At 42.0% G+C, this 22,929-nt stretch overlaps 1 protein-coding gene across 5 annotated transcripts in view; it reads right to left on the minus strand.

Moving 5' to 3' along the window:
• Nucleotides 1–22,929, minus strand: part of DGKI (diacylglycerol kinase iota) — a 249,688-nt gene that overhangs the window by 129,091 nt on the left and 97,668 nt on the right. For 4 of the 5 annotated variants that reach the window (XM_044281241.1, XM_044281240.1, XM_044281239.1 and 1 more), the window contains exons 17-21: nucleotides 21,721–21,783; nucleotides 10,974–11,047; nucleotides 10,764–10,875; nucleotides 8,387–8,586; nucleotides 1,718–1,818 (exon numbers count right to left, since the gene is read on the minus strand). In XM_044281241.1, the coding sequence (XP_044137176.1) occupies nucleotides 1,718–1,818; nucleotides 8,387–8,586; nucleotides 10,764–10,875; nucleotides 10,974–11,047; nucleotides 21,721–21,783 (550 nt within the window). Of the gene's footprint in view, nucleotides 1–1,717; nucleotides 1,819–3,000; nucleotides 3,064–8,386; nucleotides 8,587–10,763; nucleotides 10,876–10,973; nucleotides 11,048–21,720; nucleotides 21,784–22,929 lie in introns of all 5 variants that reach the window. The other variant, XM_044281242.1, reaches the window with a different exon arrangement.

A 22,929-nucleotide genomic window follows, 5' to 3' on the forward strand; every position in this document is an offset into this window, starting at 1 on the left:
TTGAAGTGATGCAATGGCCCTGATCACAACATCATCAAGCCTGTCTGGGATTACATGAAGAGAAAAAATCACCAAATGGCGCCTACCGCTAATAACATGTAGTAGATGCTACAGTGTAAAATATCCCCAAATAAGGGAAAAAAAGTATAAAAGCTGTTATATATATTAATAAAAAGCCCCTCTGGGTCACAAGGAGCAGCTAGTATAAAAAATATATAGAATAGAAGGTGATTGACACCAAAACTCACTTCACCAGGGAGGGGTGTAGAGGGATAAAGCTCAAGACACCCAATACAACCACCTCCCTCGCCTGGTTCGTACGTAGAGTAGTAGGAAAATACGGCAGTCCACACTGTGTCCTCTACCTCTGGCGCCCTGTGTGTTCATCCTATATCTCCTATTTTTGGACTACAGGATTAACCCTCTCTTTTTTCTCCCTACCTCGATTCATTACATGAAGAGACAGGATTTGAGCAAGCCTACATCGACAGAAGATCTGTGGTTAGTTCTCCAAGACATCTGTAACAACCTCCCTGCCAAATTCTCTCTGTACTTAGAAGAATTGATCCTGTTTTGAAGGCAAAGGTCGGTCACACCAAATATTGATCTGATTTAGGCTACTTTCACACTAGCGTTCGGGCGGATCCGTTCTGAACGGATCCGCCCATAATAATGCAGACGGAGGCTCCGTTCAGTACGGATCCGTCTGCATTATTTTTAGCATAGAACAGCTAAGTGTGAAAATAGCCTAGTACGGATCCGTCCAGACTTTCAATGTAAAGTCAATGGGGGACGGATCCGCTTGAAGATTGAGCCACATTGTGGCATCTTCAAACGGATCCGTCCCCATTGACTTTCATTGAAAGTCTGGACGGATCCGCACGGATCCGCACGCCTCCGCACGGCCAGGCGGACACCCGAACGCTGCAAGCAGCGTTCAGCTGTCCGCCTGTCCGTGCGGAGGCGAGCGGAGCGGAGGCTGAACGCCGCCAGACTGATGCAGTCTGAGCGGATCCGCCTCCATTCAGACTGCATCAGGGCTGGACGGCTGCGTTCGGGTCCGCTCGTGAGCTCCTTCAAACGGAGCTCACGAACGGAAACCCGAACGCTAGTGTGAAAGTAGCCTTAGATTTGTATTTTGTTGGTTCACTTTACTTAATTGATAAAATAAACTATTAACACTTCTATTTTTGAAAGTATTCTTAGGCTACTTTCACACTAGTGTTTTTTGCATCTGCAAAAACGCTTCCATTACAATAATACAACCGCATGCATCCGTCACGAACGGATCCAGTTGTATTATGTATTATATAGCCAAGACGGATCCGTCATGAACTCCATTGAAAGTCAATGGGGGACGGATCAGTTTTCTATTGTGTCAGAGAAAACGGATGCGTCCCCATTGACTTACATTGTGGGGCAGGACGGATCCATCTCGCTCCGCATCCTAGGACGGACAGCAAACCGCTGCAGGCAGCATTTTGGTGTCCGCCTCCAGAGCTGAATGGTGACTGAACGGAGGCAAACTGATGCTTTTCCATTCAGAAGGCATTAGGACAAAACTGACCCGTTTTGGACCGCTTCTGAGAGCCCTGAACGGATCTCACAAACGGAAACCCAAAACGCAAGTGTGAAAGTAACCTTAAAACTTTTGCACAGTACATATATATATATTTATATATATATATCATTTTTTTATATTTGACCCCAAACTCACAGGCTTCCCGCAGTTTGTCCTTGTCGAAATGCAGCCCCTCGTACACCTGTAGGCGGATTCGGTTGACTCGGATACGTAGCCGGTCGGGCACTGAATGTGGGCTGAGGAGAGACAAAGCGTGGCATGATTTCACTGCTTACAGGTAAATCTTCTGTACATACAGTACAATACAAAAGCTCCCAAGGACCCATACAGCTGTTGGGGGGGCTGAGCTGAGGTAAGCCCACTCCTTATTTCACAGGGCTTATCCTGTGAGTGATGATACAGATAACTCTTAACTATATTAAAGAGTTCTGCTTTCAGTCAGTGAATGGAATTGTATTTTTTTACATCCAAAGGATGAAAAACTGTCTTGATCAGCTTTAAGTAACAGATGCATGGCTTGTTACAGCTTTCCTGACCAGTCTGTTTTACCTGTATTTGTCATGAAATAACAAGGCAGAACCCCCTGAAATGGAAGAAAAAACTTACGACTACGCATCGTCAGTTCACTTTAAAATGGGTGTGTTCCTCCATGCTTTGCACTTCAACCAGTGCTGTCAGCATCAAACCGTGTGGGAACCCATCAAACAAAAAGGAAGTCAACCCAGCACCCGAATAAGAGCAAACTGGCCGTAGCTTTATTCCAGCATAGTTAAAACATAGTAGCAGTGACACAGAATCGGCAAAGGGACCGCTTACGCGTTTCGGACAGAAGCTGCATTTTTATTCAGAGCTCTGTGGGAACACATCCTATTGACAAAGTTAAATAGTGAAACAATGCAAAGTTCTAAGAAAATATGTTCAGCCTCTGGACATAAAAAAGGTTTCCATTCACTGACATCAAGAAGACATCTTGAAAACAATCAATATTTAGAACCATAGTATATTAGAAACTTGCAGAACTTTTCATGATACAATGAATAGGCCCCTTTAAGAACTCCATTGCACGTGCAGTACATACGACAAGCGCCATGTAATTATAAACGGATTGTCTACTAGATGCAGATTTGCTGCTCGCTCCTGACAAGGTGCCGGCTCAGAGACGGATGATGATTTGGACTGAGCGTATTGCATTTAATAAGTGCAATCTCATTTCATGCACGTCATACACAGTATAAGAACACAGGGGGAGCGAAGGACCTTGTGGGGGCACCGGAATGATGGAACTGATGCTGGGCATAAGCAACAAAACAAGTGAGTCATTAGTAGTGGGCAGCTGCAGCTATCGGATGAGCAGAGAAGCTATGAGAGGGAGGAGGGAGAGGTGCCAGTCACTATGACCAGCAGCATGACATACTTACACAGTGAAGGAGTCTGGGGGAGCAGAGACGCGTCGGTGGTCAGCGGTGGGCACTTTATGGACACTGTGGCAGACAGCACAAAGCCAGCACAAAAACAGAGTGCAAGCCAGAGGTGAGAGGGCATGAGAGAGAGAAGAGGAGAGAAAACGAGAGACAGACACACAACAGTTTAACAGGAACAAAAGGAGTGTGTTACACAACTGATGACGTGAGACCCATGCATCGTTCTACAGGACAGCCGGGACTGATGGGACCACAAAGTGCAAGAGGAGGTTACAGAGCCTGTCCCTTTAAATATATCCCCAGTAACTATAGCTACTTTTCTTAGTTATATCTATTTCTGGGAAAGCTGGGTGACAAACATGAATGCTGCTACACCAATGTAGTCATGTATCGCTTGTTCCATATCCAGCCAAATGTGCCGTTCAGAATACCCTAAAAGTTGTAACAGTAGGAGTCATGTCACCCAAATATCCTGGCTCGCTGAATGGCAAACATACCTACAAATGCCATGACACGTCCTCTGCTTCCCTACTACTGCATAACTAGGCTGGCGTGCCGTTCAGGACACTAGGAAAGCCTCTACTAGTTCTCATTCAGCTTCCCTACACCTAGTAAGGAATGCCATTCTTCCCTACACCTAGTAAGGAATGCCATTCTTCCCTACACCTAGTAAGGAATGCCATTCTTCCCTACACCTAGTAAGGAATGCCATTCTTCCCTACACCTAGTAAGGAATGCCATTCTTCCCTACACCTAGTAAGGAATGCCATTCTTCCCTACACCTAGTAAGGAATGCCATTCTTCCCTACACCTAGTAAGGAATGCCATTCTTCCCTACACCTAGTAAGGAATGCCATTCTTCCCTACACCTAGTAAGGAATGCCATTCTTCCCTACACCTAGTAAGGAATGCCATTCTTCCCTACGCCTAGTAAGGAATGCCATTCTTCCCTACGCCTAGTAAGGAATGCCATTCTTCCCTACGCCTAGTAATGAATGCCATTCTTCCCTACGCCTAGTAATGAATGCCATTCTTCCCTACACCTAGTAAGGAATGCCATTCTTCCCTACACCTAGTAATGAATGCCATTCTTCCCTACACCTAGTAATGAATGCCATTCTTCCCTACACCTAGTAAGGAATGCCATTCTTCCCTACACCTAGTAAGGAATGCCATTCTTCCCTACACCTAGTAAGGAATGCCATTCTTCCCTACACCTAGTAAGGAATGCCATTCTTCCCTACACCTAGTAAGGAATGCCATTCTTCCCTACACCTAGTAAGGAATGCCATTCTTCCCTACACCTAGTAAGGAATGCCATTCTTCCCTACACCTAGTAAGGAATGCCATTCTTCCCTACACCTAGTAAGGAATGCCATTCTTCCCTACACCTAGTAAGGAATGCCATTCTTCCCTACACCTAGTAAGGAATGCCATTCTTCCCTACGCCTAGTAAGGAATGCCATTCTTCCCTACGCCTAGTAAGGAATGCCATTCTTCCCTACGCCTAGTAATGAATGCCATTCTTCCCTACGCCTAGTAATGAATGCCATTCTTCCCTACGCCTAGTAAGGAATGCCATTCTTCCCTACACCTAGTAATGAATGCCATTCTTCCCTACACCTAGTAATGAATGCCATTCTTCCCTACACCTAGTAAGGAATGCCATTCTTCCCTACACCTAGTAAGGAATGCCATTCTTCCCTACACCTAGTAAGGAATGCCATTCTTCCCTACACCTAGTAAGGAATGCCATTCTTCCCTACACCTAGTAAGGAATGCCATTCTTCCCTACGCCTAGTAAGGAATGCCATTCTTCCCTACGCCTAGTAAGGAATGCCATTCTTCCCTACGCCTAGTAATGAATGCCATTCTTCCCTACGCCTAGTAATGAATGCCATTCTTCCCTACACCTAGTAAGGAATGCCATTCTTCCCTACACCTAGTAATGAATGCCATTCTTCCCTACACCTAGTAATGAATGCCATTCTTCCCTACACCTAGTAAGGAATGCCATTCTTCCCTACACCTAGTAAGGAATGCCATTCTTCCCTACACCTAGTAAGGAATGCCATTCTTCCCTACACCTAGTAAGGAATGCCATTCTTCCCTACACCTAGTAAGGAATGCCATTCTTCCCTACACCTAGTAAGGAATGCCATTCTTCCCTACACCTAGTAAGGAATGCCATTCTTCCCTACACCTAGTAAGGAATGCCATTCTTCCCTACACCTAGTAAGGAATGCCATTCTTCCCTACGCCTAGTAAGGAATGCCATTCTTCCCTACGCCTAGTAAGGAATGCCATTCTTCCCTACGCCTAGTAATGAATGCCATTCTTCCCTATGCCTAGTAATGAATGCCATTCTTCCCTACACCTAGTAAGGAATGCCATTCTTCCCTACACCTAGTAATGAATGCCATTCTTCCCTACACCTAGTAATGAATGCCATTCTTCCCTACACCTAGTAAGGAATGCCATTCTTCCCTACAACTAGTAATGAATGCCATTCTTCCCTACACCTAGTAAGGAATGCCATTCTTCCCTACACCTAGTAAGGAATGCCATTCTTCCCTACACCTAGTAATGAATGCCATTCTTCCCTACACCTAGTAATAAATGCCATTCTTCCCTACACCTAGTAATGAATGCCATTCTTCCCTACACCTAGTAAGGAATGCCATTCTTCCCTACACCTAGTAATGAATGCCATTCTTCCCTACACCTAGTAAGGAATGCCATTCTTCCCTACACCTAGTAATGAATGCCATTCTTCCCTACACCTAGTAATGAATGCCATTATTCCCTACACCTAGTAAGGAATGCCATTCTTCCCTACACCGAGTAAGGAATGCCATTCTTCCCTACACCGAGTAAGGAATGCCATTCTTCCCTACACCTAGTAAGGAATGCCATTCTTCCCTACACCTAGTAATTAATGCCATTCTTCCCTACACCTAGTAATAAATGCCATTCTTCCCTACACCTAGTAAGGAATGCCATTCTTCCCTACACCTAGTAATGGATGCCATTCTTCCCTACACCTAGTAATGAATGCCATTCTTCCCTACACCTAGTAATGAATGCCATTCTTCCCTACACCTAGTAATGAATGCCATTCTTCCCTACACCTAGTAATGAATGCCATTCTTCCCTACACCTAGTAATGAATGCCATTCTTCCCTACACCTAGTAATGAATGCCATTCTTCCCTACACCTAGTAAGGAATGCCATTCTTCCCTACACCGAGTAAGGAATGCCATTCTTCCATACACCTAGTAAGGAATGCCATTCTTCCCTACACCTAGTAAGGAATGCCATTCTTCCCTACACCTAGTAATGAATGCCATTCTTCCCTACACCTAGTAAGGAATGCCATTCTTCCCTACACCTAGTAATGAATGCCATTCTTCCCTACACCTAGTAATGAATGCCATTCTTCTCTACACCTAGTAATGAATGTCATTCTTCCCTACACCTAGTAAGGAATGCCATTCTTCCCTACACCTAGTAATGAATGCCATTCTTCCCTACACCTAGTAATGAATGCCATTCTTCCCTACACCTAGTAATGAATGCCATTCTTCCCTACACCTAGTAAGGAATGCCATTCTTCCCTACACCTAGTAAGGAATGCCATTCTTCCCTACACCTAGTAAGGAATGCCATTCTTCCCTACACCTAGTAAGGAATGCCATTCTTCCCTACTGCTTTAGAACTAGGTGGACTTGTCGTCACAAGCTCTAACAAGACTGTAATGGCTCCCATCTAGGCTCTTACTTTTCTAGCACCCTGAATGGCCAGGCTAAATACCCTGCTTTCCTAACGTTGTCTAACCAGGCAGATTCAGGCAACATGGCTACTACCTAGATCATAGCAGGGCATTTGTAAAGGAAAATATGAAAAAAACACAAGCTGTGGGCCACACACATCCCGATTCTGTGACCTCATACCCATAGGGCAAGAATTGGGCCACATAAGGTGGGAATAGTGAACATTTATTATTGAACAAAAGAAAAATATGGGTCTTACCTTCAGATGGTGACACACTAATGTGAGAAACCCACCTGTCCCGGGGCACCCTACACTACTTTATGAAACTCTGAGGTGTAACTTGGAGCTTGTGTGCCCCAATGCAAAACCCTATGCCCAGACTCCACATCCCCCGTGCACACTTACCATGTGCCAGATATAATACAGGTGTCTTCTTACATGGCAGAGAGGACTTAGGACCCCTAAGTCCTAACCTCTATGGCCCCCCTACAGATATACCCCTAAGGCTGTGTTCACATCAGCGTTCAGCCTTCCTGTTCTGCTCCGTTATAGGAGCAGGAGAATGGAAAGGACGGATTCGGCACAAAACTGAGTAGAACGGAGCCTACGGACCCCATAGACTATAATGGGGTCCGTTAGGTTTACGCTCAGAAGATGATTTTGGAGCGGAGACAAAAGTTATGCTTTTGTCTCCTTTCCAAAATCATCTTCTGAGCAGAGACCTAAAGGACCCCATTATAGTCTATGGGGTCCGTAGGCGAGAACGGAAAGGCTGAACGATGTGAACTCAACCTAAGATAACTCACAGCACCAACCAAACACCAGCAGTTATCAAGGAAAAAGTAGGAACTATTTGGGCATGGACATGTGCTAAGCTTAAATACTCTGTGCTGTGGTGCTACTTAGAAATGCATTAAAAATATTAAGGTACTCCTACAAAAAATGTCATGGGACCCAATGAAATCCAATGAGCGACAGTAACTAGCAGAACATTTAAGGAAACACTCTGGGTAGCGCTGATAGCAGCTCAAGGACTCAGTCTTTGGTGTTAAGGTGTACTTTTGTTTCAGTTTATTTTTCATATTGTGTAGGGATAGGGATGTAAAATATTTTTGTAATGTAAGAAAATAGGATGCAAAGAGTCTTCTCAGTATAGCTCTAACAGAGTCTGTCTTCAGTCTTCAGCAGTTTACCAAGAGCTGAAGATACCCGTGTGTAACACCCAGAGGCCCCAACCGGCTCTTGTCACTACCCCAGTCCCTGACTACGGACATGTGGCCTAACTATGACTGCCTATCTGACTTGTCACACGCAGGCGTCTTCAGCACTCAGTGAAATACTGAAGACAGACTCTCCTTTACAGCACTCAATCAGAACTTTGCTAAGAAGACTCTTTAAAACTGAAATATCTGTGTTAGGTATAATACAGGGTAAATTGTTTCACCCAGAGTGTTTCATTAAGGTTAGTGGGCAGTAAGAAATGGTAATGTCTCATTAGTTGCTATACAGTAAGTCACATCTGATAATAATAATGAAATCAATAATTCAGGAATAACCTGCAAATATGAAAATCTTATCACAGTTACCACTGGGGGCGCTGTGACTCACTCATTAAGTAAGGGCATTGATGTTCTCCTCTTGCTCTTCTGTACCATATTTGCTTGGTTCCTTAAGGATATACGAATGAGGGAAGGGGCAAGGCGGCAGGGTTCACCATCTACCTGCATGGGGATGGCCTTGTACGTCAATAGAGTCACTTCCCTGCACTGGTGAAGCCTCTCTCCGTGGCCACCTACCTGCAGGGCAGCCTGAAACACAAAAGTCACTTATCACCAATGGTAACATAATCAACAGTTACTGTCTTGTCAAACCAATGTGTAATGACCCAGAGTGGCATTGCCACCTTTTATACACTCCGCTATCTCCTACGGTTGATTCTGTGTCATCATGTGTATTTATTGTCAGGTCCTGCATAATGTGTATTTGCATTTCTGATTTTGCAGCTGTTAACATGTAATGTACCTGGTTTACCATCAGATGGCGGCGGCAATGGCAGAGCTAGTTTTCCTAGAATGGAACCTTCTATCCATTCTAGCCCTCTCTAGAGAGGGAGGAGTTTAGTTAGTACAGAGCAGTTGAGAGTACCCCCTACCAAGGGAGGGTGTGCTGAAAGCCCTCGTCCCTGTTGGACGGGCCTTGGCAAGGCCAGTGGAACACTATCAGCTCTGCTGGAACAAGATAAAGAGTAAAGAGCCTCAGAAGCCAGGAAAATAGGTTCCCTGGATAAAGAGAAAGAGAAATAAAGATAAAGATACAGATTAAGATAAAGACAGAGTCAGACTGCAGAAAGCTAAGTTCAGCAGAGAGAAAAAGTTTCTATTTAATCCAGCTAGCACAGCAGAGCTAGAGAAAGCGACAGATGTTGCAGAGCCGAATGTGTTTGCCTGCCAGAACTTATGCCAAAGCTTGATGTTAACCAAGATAAAGTTGGAAGATTGTTCTTTGATGCAAGTTTATTCAAGTAAAGCTGTTTCAACTTCAATAAAAGTTTGGACTCAATCATTTTTACAAATCCCTCAACTAATCACCCTTTATTTGCACAACTGCGGATGGCTACGATTGGGGTTCCAGGATATCCAGGAAGGAGCACCGTGACACGTGCACAGCCACACCTAAGGGGGCATTATAGGTTACCCTCTACACCACTCTGGCATGCCTACACCTGTATTCCACAAATACCATCTACTTAAGGGGACCTAGTCCATTGTTGCTCACCCGTGGGCGCTGCAAATGTCTCACATATAGTAATATTCAGCATCCAGGCATAACCAGAGCATTTTTACTGGAATATAAATATATATATATGTACAGGTGGTATAAGTTATACATTTTATATATGGGTATATGGAGCATTCTGGTATAACCTGAGTATGTTCTGTATATAATTATATATGTACTTCTGGTATAAGTTATACATCTTCTTGTATATAGTGATATGGACAATGCTGTATAACCTGGGTATCTTCTGTATATAATTATATATGTACAGCTGGTAAAGTTATACATCTTCTTGTATATAGTGATATGGACAATGCTGTATAACCTGGGTATCTTCTGTATATAATTATATATGTACAGCTGGTATAAGTTATACATCTTCTTGTATATAGTGGTATGGAGCATGCTGGTATAATCTGGGTATCTTCTATAAACACGTACAATTATATATGTACAGCTGGTATAAGTTATACATCTTCTTGTATATAGTGGTATGGAGCATGCTGGTATAATCTGGGTATCTTCTATAAACACGTACAATTATATATGTACAGCTGGTATAAGTTAGACATCTTCTTGTATATAGTGATACGGTATGAACCATGATGGTATAACCTGGAAATATTCAGTATATAATTATATATGTACAGCTGGTATAAGTTATACATTTTCTTGTATATAGTGGTATGGAGCATGCTGGTATAATCTGGGTATCTTCTGTATACATGTACAATTATATATGTACAGCTGGTATAAGTTAGACATCTTCTTGTATATAGTATTACGGTATCATCCATGCTGGTATAACCTGGACATATTCAGTATATAATTATATATGTACAGCTGGTATAAGTTATACATCTTCTTGTATACAGTGATATGGACCATGCTGGTATAACCTGGGTATCTCCTATATATAATTATATATGTACAGCTGGTATAAGTTATACATCTTGTATATAGTATTACGGTATCATCCACGCTGGTATAACCTGGACATATTCAGTATATAATTATATATGTACAGCTGGTATAAGTTATACATCTTCTTGTATACAGTGATATATGGACCATGCTGGTATAACCTGGGTATCTTTTGTATACTATTATATATGTACAGCTGGTATAAGTATCTTGTTAATGCCTGGTACATAAAGCTGTAAGGACAGATGTCAATGGCAGCTCTTATATCTGGCGATTTACTTACCAGAGACGCCATAGTAAAGCCAATGACCTCGATATAACCATCGTCATGCCGCTGAGGTTCAAAGTCTCTATGGTCACCAGGGTTTCCCCAGGGCATTGTGCCAGCACAGTACCTGTAAGCCGGGAAAACAGTTCAGTGACATTAATAGACTGTGTATAATGGATCTATCACAGATTCTATACAATAGACCCCTATGAGAGCGCAGCTTACCTTGGGATATTTAAGAAGACAATACACTGAAACTTCAGTTCTTGGATCTTGGGGGTGAGGTCCGTTCCATCACACTGCAATATCAGATAGATATATTATTACACAATAGACTATAAGCTCTTTAAAACAGAGTCCACAAAAAAAAAAAAAATACTGAATTTAGATCAACCATCTTCTTCCTTGCCTTCAGCTTTTATCCACAGTAAAGAGACTGTTCTTTGTTATTCCTTAACTAGGACTGGTTATTGCTTCCACCATCAGCCCCTACATCTACCCTCTTGCAGGGCACCCTGCCATTACCCACTATCAAGGGCACCCCAACTACCACTAAGGGCACCCCAACTACCCAATACCAGGGTGTGCCGGACAGAGGAGAGGATGCACCGTGCATTCACTGTGCCAGGTCCATTTGCAGTCTATGGGGGAATTGACTGACCTCACCACAGGCATGCTGGAAACACTTGCTTCGCTCTGGAACCAGCAGGACCGGATACTACCAGCGTGATCATGTGATGTCATGACAATTGAAGCGTCCTGCTGCCTCCAGTGCAGAGCTAGTGTTTCTGTAGGGGCCTGTAGTTAGCTTGTTGTCCCCTTTTTTGTCCCCACTACACAGTGGCATGCAAAAGTTTGGGAACCCCCAAAATTACTGTTACTGTGAACAGTTAAACAAGTTGAAGATGAAATGATATCCAAATGGCATACAGTTAAAGATGACACATTCATTTTGTACTTTAAGCAAAGACATTTTTTTATTTTCATATTTTACATTTTGAAAGTAATGAAAAAAGAAAAGGGCCTGAAGCAAAACTTTGGGCACCCTGCATTGTTAGTAACTAGTAGCACCTCCTCTGGCAAGTATCACAGCTTGTAATCGCGTTTTGTATCCTGCCAAGAGTCTTTCTCAATTCTTGTTTCACGGATTTTCATCCTTTCTTCCTTGCAAAAGTCTTCCAGTTCTGTGAGATTCCTAGGCTGTCCTGCTTGCATTGCTCTTTTGAGGTTTATCCACAGATTTTCAGTGATGTTCAGCTTGTGCTTTTTCAAGTAGTCTATTGTGGGTTTTGAGGTGTGTTTAGAATCATAATCCATTTGTAGAAGCCATTCTCTTTTCAACTTTAGCTTTTTTACAGTTGATGTTATGTTTGCTTCCAGAATCTGCTGGAATTCCATTTAATCTATTCTTCCCTCTATCAGAGAATTGTTCCTGGTGGCTTTGCCTGCAAAACAACCCCAAAGCGCGATTGATCCACCCCATAACTTAATAGCTGGAGAGGTGTTCTTTGCATTAAATTATGTGCCCATTTTTTATCCAAACATACCTGTTCTCATTGTGGCCAAAGAGTTCTATTTTAACCTCATTCATCCACATGACTTGTTGCCAAAATGCATCAGACTTGTTTAAATTTTCTTTTGCAAACTTCTGATCCTTCCATGAAGGCCATATTTGTGCAGGTATCGCTGAACAGTAGAACAATGTACCACAACTCCAGAGTCTGCTAAATCTTCCTGAAGGTCTTTTGCAGATGATTTGCCTTTCTAACGATCCTACAAGCAGCTGTCTCTGAAATTTTTCTTGGTCTTCCAGACTTTCTTTTGACCTCCATTGTTCCTGTTAACTGCAATTTCATAATTACATTTCAACCTGAGGAAATGGCAACCTGAAAAAGCTTTGCTATCTTCTTATAGCCTTCTCCTGCTTTGTGGGCTTCAATTATTTTCAGACTTTCAAAGTGCAGCATTTATAAGTGCATTGGAGATACTTGTTGTGCTTTTATTTCAGGTTCCACTCTTCGGAGGTTTGGATGCTGTCTGATCTGTAGACAGCTCTCCATAATGCAGCAGGAAATAGCATTTTTGAAATCTGAGATTTGTAAATTAACTGTTTAACAAACTTAGGCTTAGAACGTTGCAATGCCACTACCACAGAGGCCCCCTAGAAATGGAAGATGGGTTACTGCAGGTTTTGGTAGACTTAGAGTTGTGGATAGAAGACATGTCCCACAGCCTGTAGATCTCCATATTTTCATTTGCAGCACTTTCAGAGCGCAAGAGCAACATGGAGGATGGTTCAGGCACAGTGGGTGAGGAACAATCATCTCCTATGTCTAAAGTATGCAAGACTGCAGCCAAAGACAAAAAGGATAAGGTGAGGACTGATAGTAAGCAGCTGTTGGTGGGTGATTCTATCATAAGAGGTGTGAAGTTTGAGAAAAAATGGTTTTGTGAGATGTCTCCCTGGTGCTACTGCTAGCAGGGACAGACAACATATCCTTAATATTGTTAGGCAAGCAAAGCAGGAAAGGGAGGTGGATGTTATTATCCATCTTGGGACAAATTATCTGGCTTGCAATGAGGTTTCAAAGGTGAAGGAAGCTTTTCACACACTTGGTAATGATATACGGGAGGTTGCATCGACTGTTTCATTCTCTGCAGTTTTGCCTGTGCATAACCTTCAGCATGACAGGAAGATGCGCATTAAGGAATTCAATGTATGGCTTGGTGAATGGTGTCTGAACCAAGGGTTTGGCTTTGTGTCTCATGTTAGCTCTCCTTAGAATGGAAAAGAACTGTACAAGAAAGATGGTTTGCATCTTTCTCTCAAGGGAACGAATGTCCTCAGTGAACAGTTCAAAGTATTTGCTAAGGAGCATTTAAACTAGGAAAGGGGGGCAAATGAGTGATAATCCAGCAGTCCGACTGCCCCCCGGAACAATGCCAGAAGATGCCGGTAGCACATAGGTTAACAAATGACAATCTCAGAGTCTTGTCTACAAATGCTCGGAGTTCATGGAATAAGATCAATAAACTTGAGTCTATAATGGCATCTGAGAATATAGATTTAGTCGCTGTTACTGAGACATGGTTCAATGGGAGTAATGACTGGGATATAACAATACCAGGGTTCTCTCTAAATAGGAAAGACAGGGAAGGCAAGAAAGGGGGAAGGGTGGCCCTGTATATGAAAGATAGCATAAAATCGAATTTAATACAAATTAGCGAGACCAATTTAGAGTCAGTTTGGGTTACATTGCAGCTTGATAATCATAAGGTAACCCGTGTAGGTGTGATATATAGACCACTTCGCCAAGTCAAAGAATTTGATGATCTACTGGTTGAGGAAATAGCTAAAATGACATTGAAAGGGGAAGTTATCATGGGAGACTTTAATCTTCCTGATGTAAACTGGAAAACCAAAATATCTAGTTCTGCCAGGAGTACTGATATTCTAAATTCCCTACTGGGATTATCTCTACAGCAAGTAGTTGAGGAGCCAACCCGGAAGGAGGCCATTATAGTATTCACAAATGGGAATTTGGTATCTGATATTACTGTAGGGGAAAGCTTGGGATCTAGTGATCCCCAGTCAGTGTGGTTTACTATGAGTACAGTGACTGAGTCACACCACACAAAAACAAAAGTTTTAGATTTTAGAAAAACTGACTTTTCTAAAATTAGATTAGAGGTATACGAGTCCCTATCAGATTGGAACAGTTTCAATGGAGTCCAGGAGAAATGGGACTACTTAAAAGTGGCACTATTGAAGGCAACAGATAATTGCATTAGGCTAGTCAGTAAAAGCAAAAAAAGGAAGAGACCACTGTGGTACTCAGCAGAAGTGGACAAAATCATTAAAAACAAAAAAGATAACATTTAGTAATTATAAAAAATAAAAAGAGGATGACAGGGAAATTTATAAGATTAGGCACAGAGAGGCCAAGCAAGTTATAAGAGCTTCTAAAGCACAGGCAGAAGAGAAATTAGCTCAGTCAGTAAAAAAAGGCGATAAGACATTCTTCAGATACATAAATGAAAAAAGGAAACTAAAACAAGGAATTACCAAATTAAAAACAAAAAAAAGAAGGTATATGGAAGAAGATAAAGAACTAGCTGACTGCCTCAATGAATACGTCTGTTCAGATTTTACAAAGGAAAATGAGGCAAAAGGACCTCAGTTAGGGAGGAAGACTAATGAATCTTTTGAGAGAGGAAGAGGTCCTGTCTAAAATTAATACAAATAAGTCACAGGGGCCTGATGGAATATACCCAAAGCTATTAAAAGAGCTTAGCAGTGAACTAGCAAAACCATTAACAGATTTATTTAACCAATCACTGGTATCAGGAGTCGTCCCAAAAGATTGGAAATTATCAAATGTTGTGCCCATTCACAAGAAAGGAACTAGGGAGGAATCGGGCAACTACAGGCCAGTAAGCCTGACATCAATAGTGGGGAAATTAATGGAAACCATACTTAAGGAGAGGATTGTGGAACATCTAAAATCCATGGATTGAAAGATGACAAACAGCATGGGTTTACTTCAGGGAGATCATGTCAAACTAATCTTATTGATTTTTTTGATTGGGTGACTAAAATAATACAGGGAGTGCAGAATTTTTAGGCAAATTAGTATTTTGACCACATCATCCTCTTTATGCATGTTGTCTTACTCCAAGCTGTATAGTCTCGAAAGCCTACTACCAATTAAGCATATTAGGTGATGTGCATCTCTGTAATGAGAAGGGGTGTGGTCTAATGACATCAACACCCTATATCAGGTGTGCATAATTATTAGGCAACTTCCTTTCCTTTGGCAAAATGGGTCAAAAGAAGGACTTGACAGGCTCAGAAAAGTCAAAAATAGTGAGATATCTTGCAGAGGGATGCAGCACTCATAAAATTGCAAAGCTTCTGAAGCGTGATCATCGAACAATCAAGCGTTTCATTCAAAATAGTCAACAGGGTCGCAAGAAGCGTGTGGAAAAACCAAGGCGCAAAATAACTGCCCATGAACTGAGAAAAGTCAAGCGTGCAGCTGCCAAGATGCCACTTGCCACCAGTTTGGCCATATTTCAGAGCTGCAACATCACTGGAGTGCCCAAAAGCACAAGGTGTGCAATACTCAGAGACATGGCCAAGGTAAGAAAGGCTGAAAGACGACCACCACTGAACAAGACACACAAGCTGAAACGTCAAGACTGGGCCAAGAAATATCTCAAGACTGATTTTTCTAAGGTTTTATGGACTGATGAAATGAGAGTGAGTCTTGATGGGCCAGATGGATGGGCCAGATGGCTGGATTGGTAAAGGGCAGAGAGCTCCAGTCCGACTCAGATGCCAGCAAGGTGGAGGTGGAGTACTGGTTTGGGCTGGTATCATCAAAGATGAGCTTGTGGGGCCTTTTCGGGTTGAGGATGGAGTCAAGCTCAACTCCCAGTCCTACTGCCAGTTTCTGGAAGACACCTTCTTCAAGCAGTGGTACAGGAAGAAGTTTGCATCCTTCAAGAAAAACATGATTTTCATGCAGGACAATGCTCCATCACACGCGTCCAAGTACTCCACAGTGTGGCTGGCAAGAAAGGGTATAAAAGAAGAAAATCTAATGACATGGCCTCCTTGTTCACCTGATCTGAACCCCATTGAGAACCTGTGGTCCATCATCAAATGTGAGATTTACAAGGAGGGAAAACAGTACACCTCTCTGAACAGTGTCTGGGAGGCTGTGGATGCTGCTGCACGCAATGTTGATGGTGAACAGATCAAAACACTGACAGAATCCATGGATGGCAGGCTTTTGAGTGTCCTTGCAAAGAAAGGTGGCTATATTGGTCACTGATTTGTTTTTGTTTTGTTTTTGAATGTCAGAAATGTATATTTGTGAATGTTGAGATGTTATATTGGTTTCACTGGTAAAAATAAATAATTGAAATGGGTATATATTTGTTTTTTGTTAAGTTGCCTAATAATTATGCACAGTAATAGTCACCTGCACACACAGATATCCCCCTAAAATAGCTAAAACGAAAAACAAACGAAAAACTACTTCCAAAAATATTCAGCTTTGATATTAATGAGTTTTTTGGGTTCATTGAGAACATGGTTGTTGTTCAATAATAAAATTAATCCTCAAAAATACAACTTGCCTAATAATTCTGCACTCCTTGTAGATGGCGAAGGTGCAGTAGACATCGCTTATCTAGTAAGGCTTTTGATACTGTCCCACATAGAAGGGTTATCAATAAATTGCAGTCTTTGAGCTTGGACTCCCATATTGTTGAATGGATTAGCCAGTGGCTGAAGGACAGACAACAGAGGGTTGTAGTCAATAGAGTATATTCAGACCATGGTCTTGTTACCAGTGGGGTACCTCAGGGATCTGTTCTGGGACCCATATTGATTAATATCTTTATCAGCAAAATTGCAGAAGGCCTCGATGGTAAGATGTGTCTTTTTGTGGATGACCCAAAGATTTGTAACAGGGTTGATGTTCCTGGAGGGATACACCAAATGGAAAAGGATTTAGGAAAACTAGAGGAATGGTCAAAAATCTGCCAACTAAAATTTTACGTTGATAAGTGCAAGATAATGCACCTGGGGCGTAAAAACCCAAGAGCAGAATATAAAATCAGTGATACAGTCCGAACCTCAGTATCTGAGGAAAGAGATTTAGGGGTCATTATTTCAGAAGACTTAAAGGTAGGCAGACAATGTCATAGAGCACCAGGAAATGCTAGCAGAATGCTTAGGTGTATAGGGAGAGGCATTACCAGTAGAAAGAGGGAGGTGCTCATGCCGCTCTACAGAGCACTGGTGAGACCTCATTTGGAGTATTGTGCTCAGTACTGGAGACCATATCTCCAGAAGGATATTGATACTTTGGAGAGAGTTCAGAGAAGAGCTACTAAAAACTTACCAGGAAAGATTAAAGGACCTTAACATGTATAGCTTGGAAGAAAGACGAGACAGAGGGGATATGATAGAAACTTTTAAATACATAAAGGGAATCAACAAGGTAAAAGAGGAGAGAATATTTAAAAGAAGAAAAACTGCTACAAGAGGACATAGTTTTAAATTAGAGGGGCAAAGGTTTAAAAGTAATATCAGGAAGTATTACTTTACTGAGAGAGTAGTGGATGCATGGAATAGCCTTCCTGCAGAAGTGGTAGCTGCAAATACAGTGAAAGAGATTAAGCATGCATGGGATAGGCATAAGGCCATCCTTCATATAAGATAGGTCCAGGGGCTATCCATAGTATTCAGTATATTGGGCAGACTAGATGGGCCAAATGGTTCTTATCTGCCGACACATTCTATGTTTCTATGTTCGTCAGGTCAAGAAATTTACATGAGACTACCTTGTTCCTTTGGGTGAAACAATCTTTCATGCGGATACCTAAATAATTGTTTTTGGGCAGCAGATTGTGCTGTCTAAACAGCACTCTTCTGCCCAGAAACAATAAATCTGTATGGGGACAAGCGATAGAAGTAGCCATTGTTCACCCCCAAATAGTGGAGGTGATCGCTGTATGTAAATCGCCAATCGCTTAAGAGCCGAAAATTGTTGGGAAGGAATGCTTCTTTCTCGACAATCGCTTGCTCCAAGGAGCCATGTAAACCCACCTTGAGTATTAAGTAATAACCTCAGTCTAATCTCATTCAGACACTTTTTGTAATGAAGCCAGAGGTCATCTGATCATTGTGGGACTTGCTTCTGAAAGTACTAGGGATCAGCTGTTATGCCTGGGAGAAGTTGTGGCCTGTATTACAAGGATCTATATGGCGGTGAAAAAGAAATATGGCGGCAAAACTCTCTCTATGACATCTGTAAGTCCTAATATAAGAATCAGCAGCTTAGGCCAAGTTCAGACTTCAGTTATTTCCATTAGTTATTGTGAGCCAAAACCAGGTGCAGGTCAAAAACACAGAACAGAGGCAGATCTTTCCATCATACCTGATCTCTGAGTAGGCTTCACTACTGATTTTGGCTCACAAAAACTGAAGGAAAATAACTGACCAAATAACTGAAGTGTGAACTTGGCCTCATTCACATTGCATTTACCCACTATGCTGATAGCAGATTCAGTTGTGTGTGCCGCAATAGCTTTCATTATACTGCTGATCAGCATATTTTCTGTTTGGGCTGCACATTCAATGTTTTTTTACTATGTTATTTTGGAAATGTGATTATCTTGTGTTTAGATCTAGATTGTTTTTCAGCTTTTTTTTTTTTTTACTTCTAAGCACAAGGCTCATTTTGCCCGACACAGCAGAGAAAATTAGAATACAAAGTAAGGTAAATTGGCATATGTTCTTTCAACAGAGACTCTGAATTTTTCTAAGCATTAAAATAGGAGTAGTAAAATTGTGCAAGTATTAAAACATAAGGCTGGAGCTACACCTAGACTTTTTGTATCATTACTTACTGAGTTTAACTATCAAGTGACATTGATCCAGTTGTAGCTCAATAGTTAAAGTCGTTGTCTAAGATAATAAAAAAAAATCAGACAACAACTAAAATGTCTAAAAATTAAAAACATCAAAATCTCAGCTGTCTCTCTAGCGCCATTCTTTGTGATGCTGGTCTTGTACCCCCGACACTGTCTGTTTACATGGGACGTACCAACTGCAGCCAATCACTGCACTCAGTGGTCTACTCAGAGGTGGGAGTATCAGACAAGCGCCACAGAGAACAGCGCTAGAGAGATGGGTAAGTATATCATGTTATTCTATTTTAAAACATTGTAGGGCTTGTCCAAGATTTTTAATTATCTCAGACAACCCCTATATAATATATAAAAACGCTACAAGAGGCTTGTTGCAGCTCCAGCCTAACCAGATAGAAAATTAGAGATCTCAGATTCTCCTATGAAGTTCTGCTCGTCTGATGGCTTCAATACAGGCATCACTGATCATCCACTTAAGGGCTTGTTCACACGACCGTATAGCTTTTTTAGTGTTTTGTGGGCCTTTTTTTTAACTGATCCGTTTTTTGTTTCAGTACTGTTTCCGGTTTGTTTTTCAGTTCCGTTTTTCGGCATATACAGTATACAGTAATTACATAGAAAAAATTGGGCTGGGCATAACATTTTCAATAGATGGTTCCGCAAAAACGGTAACCGATACAGAACATGAAAAACGGCCCATATACGAAACGCTAAAAAAAACGTTCATATGAACGAGCCCTAAAGGGCTCCTCTAGCTACATGGATTTGTATAAAAATCTGATTACTATGACAGGATAAATTTGGTTTAACTCCTAACAACCCTTCTTAGGGCTCATGCACACAAACGTATTTTCTTTACGTTCATTTCTATGGGTCCGCAAAAGAAATGGAAGGTGCTCCATGTGCATTCCGTTTGTGTATGTCCGTATTTCTGTTCCGCAAAAAAATAGAACATGTCCTATTATTGTCCGCATTACAGACAAGGATAGTACTGTTCTATGAAGGGCCAGCTGGTCCGTTCAGCAAAATACGGAATGCACACGGACGTCATCAGTATTTTTTTTCGGATCCGTTTTTTGCGGACTGCTAAATATATACGGATATAATGGACTGTGGTTGTTAAGAAGTGTATGTCTAGCAACTATTTTTACTCAGCTGCTAACCTTGACGCTAGACTGGTACTATAGTGACAGCGGAGAAGGAGAGAAGCACCAAGGTTATCATGCATGTCATTCTTAAAGGGGTATTCCCATCTAAGACAATGGGGGCATATCGCTAGGATATGCCCCCATCGTGTGATAGGTGCAGGTCCCACCCCCTTTCTCGTAAACTCAGCTGGCCTCTATTCCTTTCTATGGTGCTGCCAAAAATAGCCGAGCGCTGGCTTGGCTATTTCCATCGGTCCAGTGGTGTACCTCCAATAGATGCATCTGCTATGTGGCCCGTAGAGAAAAGGGGCCCACAGTGAACCAGACGAGTGACACAGGTCCTGTACATCTAGTAAAAGAACAGCACAGAGTATGGCATCTGCCAGGAGCTGTGATGACATCATCATCACCACCACAGGTCCTGTACATGTAGTAAAGGAACTGCACAGAGCATCATCACAACTGCAGGATGAACTCTCTATGGAGTGGTAAGAGGAGGCCTTCCTTCTTTCTCTTCATTTTACCCCATTCCCACTTTTTACTCATATCTCACTCATATATATAGTCCTGCAGACAGTTACAACCACTATTACCTCATACAATAACCATCATATATATCTGTACACACTGCACTATTATACCTTGTACGTCTCATATACAGTATAATAGATGCAGTGCACACACAGGTATGAAGTATACCCAACAGTGTATAGTATATACAACAGTGTACTGATATGTGAGGTAGGAGCTGTAATTTATACCTCATACCTCACATATCAGTACGCTGCTGTATATACTGGCCAGGAACGGGTAGTGGGAGGGGCTATGAATGTGGCATGGGGGCCCAATTTAGATACTTGCTATGGGGTCCAGTGATTTCTATGTACGCCCCTGCTTCGGTCCCATAGAAATGAATGGGAGTGGTCACTGTGCGTTCCCATTGACTTCTATGGGGAAAGAGCTTGGTGGCCGGACCTGGGAAAACCCAGGGTCCTCCAGACACCACTTTCCCGTTTTCGATATAGGTACGGGTCCCAGCAGTAAGACCTGCACCTATCAGACAAAGGGGATATATCCTAGTGCCAGCCTGCTTTAATAATCAGATTATGTATACAGTTACATGGAGAACCTGACATGGATGGAGTTGTGCTGCTACATTGTAAATAACACATACCTGGGTTACCTATCAATGTTCATCTAAACCATCATGTTTGAATTCAGCATGTGAGCAGAACACCATGCCACTTTATATGTCCACCTGCTTTATTAATCAGATTTCTACTGTCAACTATAAATTAAGGTGGAGAACCTGACATGGATGGAGTTGTTCTGCTACATTGTAAATAAAACCAAGTACGTGACATCCCAGCACTCACCACAACTTTCACATGTTTGGATAAATCTCTAGAGCTCCTCTGTAAAAAGTCGGAGAAGGCAGCCTGAAGACAGAGACAGATTAGAACTTTAGAAAGTTTTCTAACAGCAAACTAACCAAAACTAAAAATAGTTTAAACATAATAAAGCCTTCATTGGTAACCAATGTGTGGGCTGAACACATAGTCAACCATGGGCATTTGCCGAGGTATGCAGCACCTCATGCCTTGTTTCTTTATCATAATGATTTTCATTTCTATATACAGACAGAAATTCAGGGTTAGCTGCACTTTATGGAGTCTAAGATCGTTTGAAAACTGCCTTCTCTAATGATATGTGTCTGAGATTTTACTACTAAAGGATAGGTCATCAGCATCTGATCGGACCCCCACCGATCAGCTGTTTCAGAAGACACCAGTGCTCCTTTGAGCACAGTGGCCTTCTCACAACTTTTGTAAGGCCAGTGACAACACGTTTATCGCTCATGTGGCCTAGACAGATCTCAGCCCCATTTAAGTGAATGGGGCTGAGCGTGATACCCGTGCAGCACTGTGCTTGGTAAGCTGCAAGAAGGCTGTGACTCTCAGAGGAGCACCGATGCCCTGGTTGTGGGACCCCCACCGATCAGATACCGATGACCTATCCTAAAGGATAGGTCATAAGTAGTAAAATCTAGGAAAACCCTTTTAAGGAATGAACCCGGAGCCCAGCAAAAGTTCTTCAAAAAATAAAAATGGTGACAGTATCCTAGTACAGCATAGCTTCTTTTATTGTCGCAAAGCATTACTGGCAGTAGTAACATTTCAATATGTGGCTGGGTCTTTACAGAGGTTGAAAAGAAGAGCTTATATCCACCACCTTTTGGTATTAGGCGAGTGCGGCATAGAATACATTTTGGCACTATGGTATTTATCAAAGTTTCTGTAATAAGGACCATTGTGTAACCTGCAAGCAACTTACCAACTAGCGCACGTTAGATCCTGCTGTGGACATTGATACAAACACCTCATCAGCAGCCCTAGACTTCAACTATTGTCAGTGGCACACATAAGAACAGCTGTGGCACTTTCAGAACTACATTTAGATTTATACTGTTTCCCTTGAGAAAACTAGTATACTGTATACATCCATATGCATTTAACCCCCCCTAGTGGCAGTAACATGTATATATAATATAATATATCACACAGAGCTACCCTTTAATATAGAGG

Source organism: Bufo gargarizans, chromosome 2 (assembly GCF_014858855.1).
Source record: "Bufo gargarizans isolate SCDJY-AF-19 chromosome 2, ASM1485885v1, whole genome shotgun sequence".
Classification (NCBI taxonomy): Eukaryota; Metazoa; Chordata; class Amphibia; order Anura; family Bufonidae; genus Bufo; species Bufo gargarizans.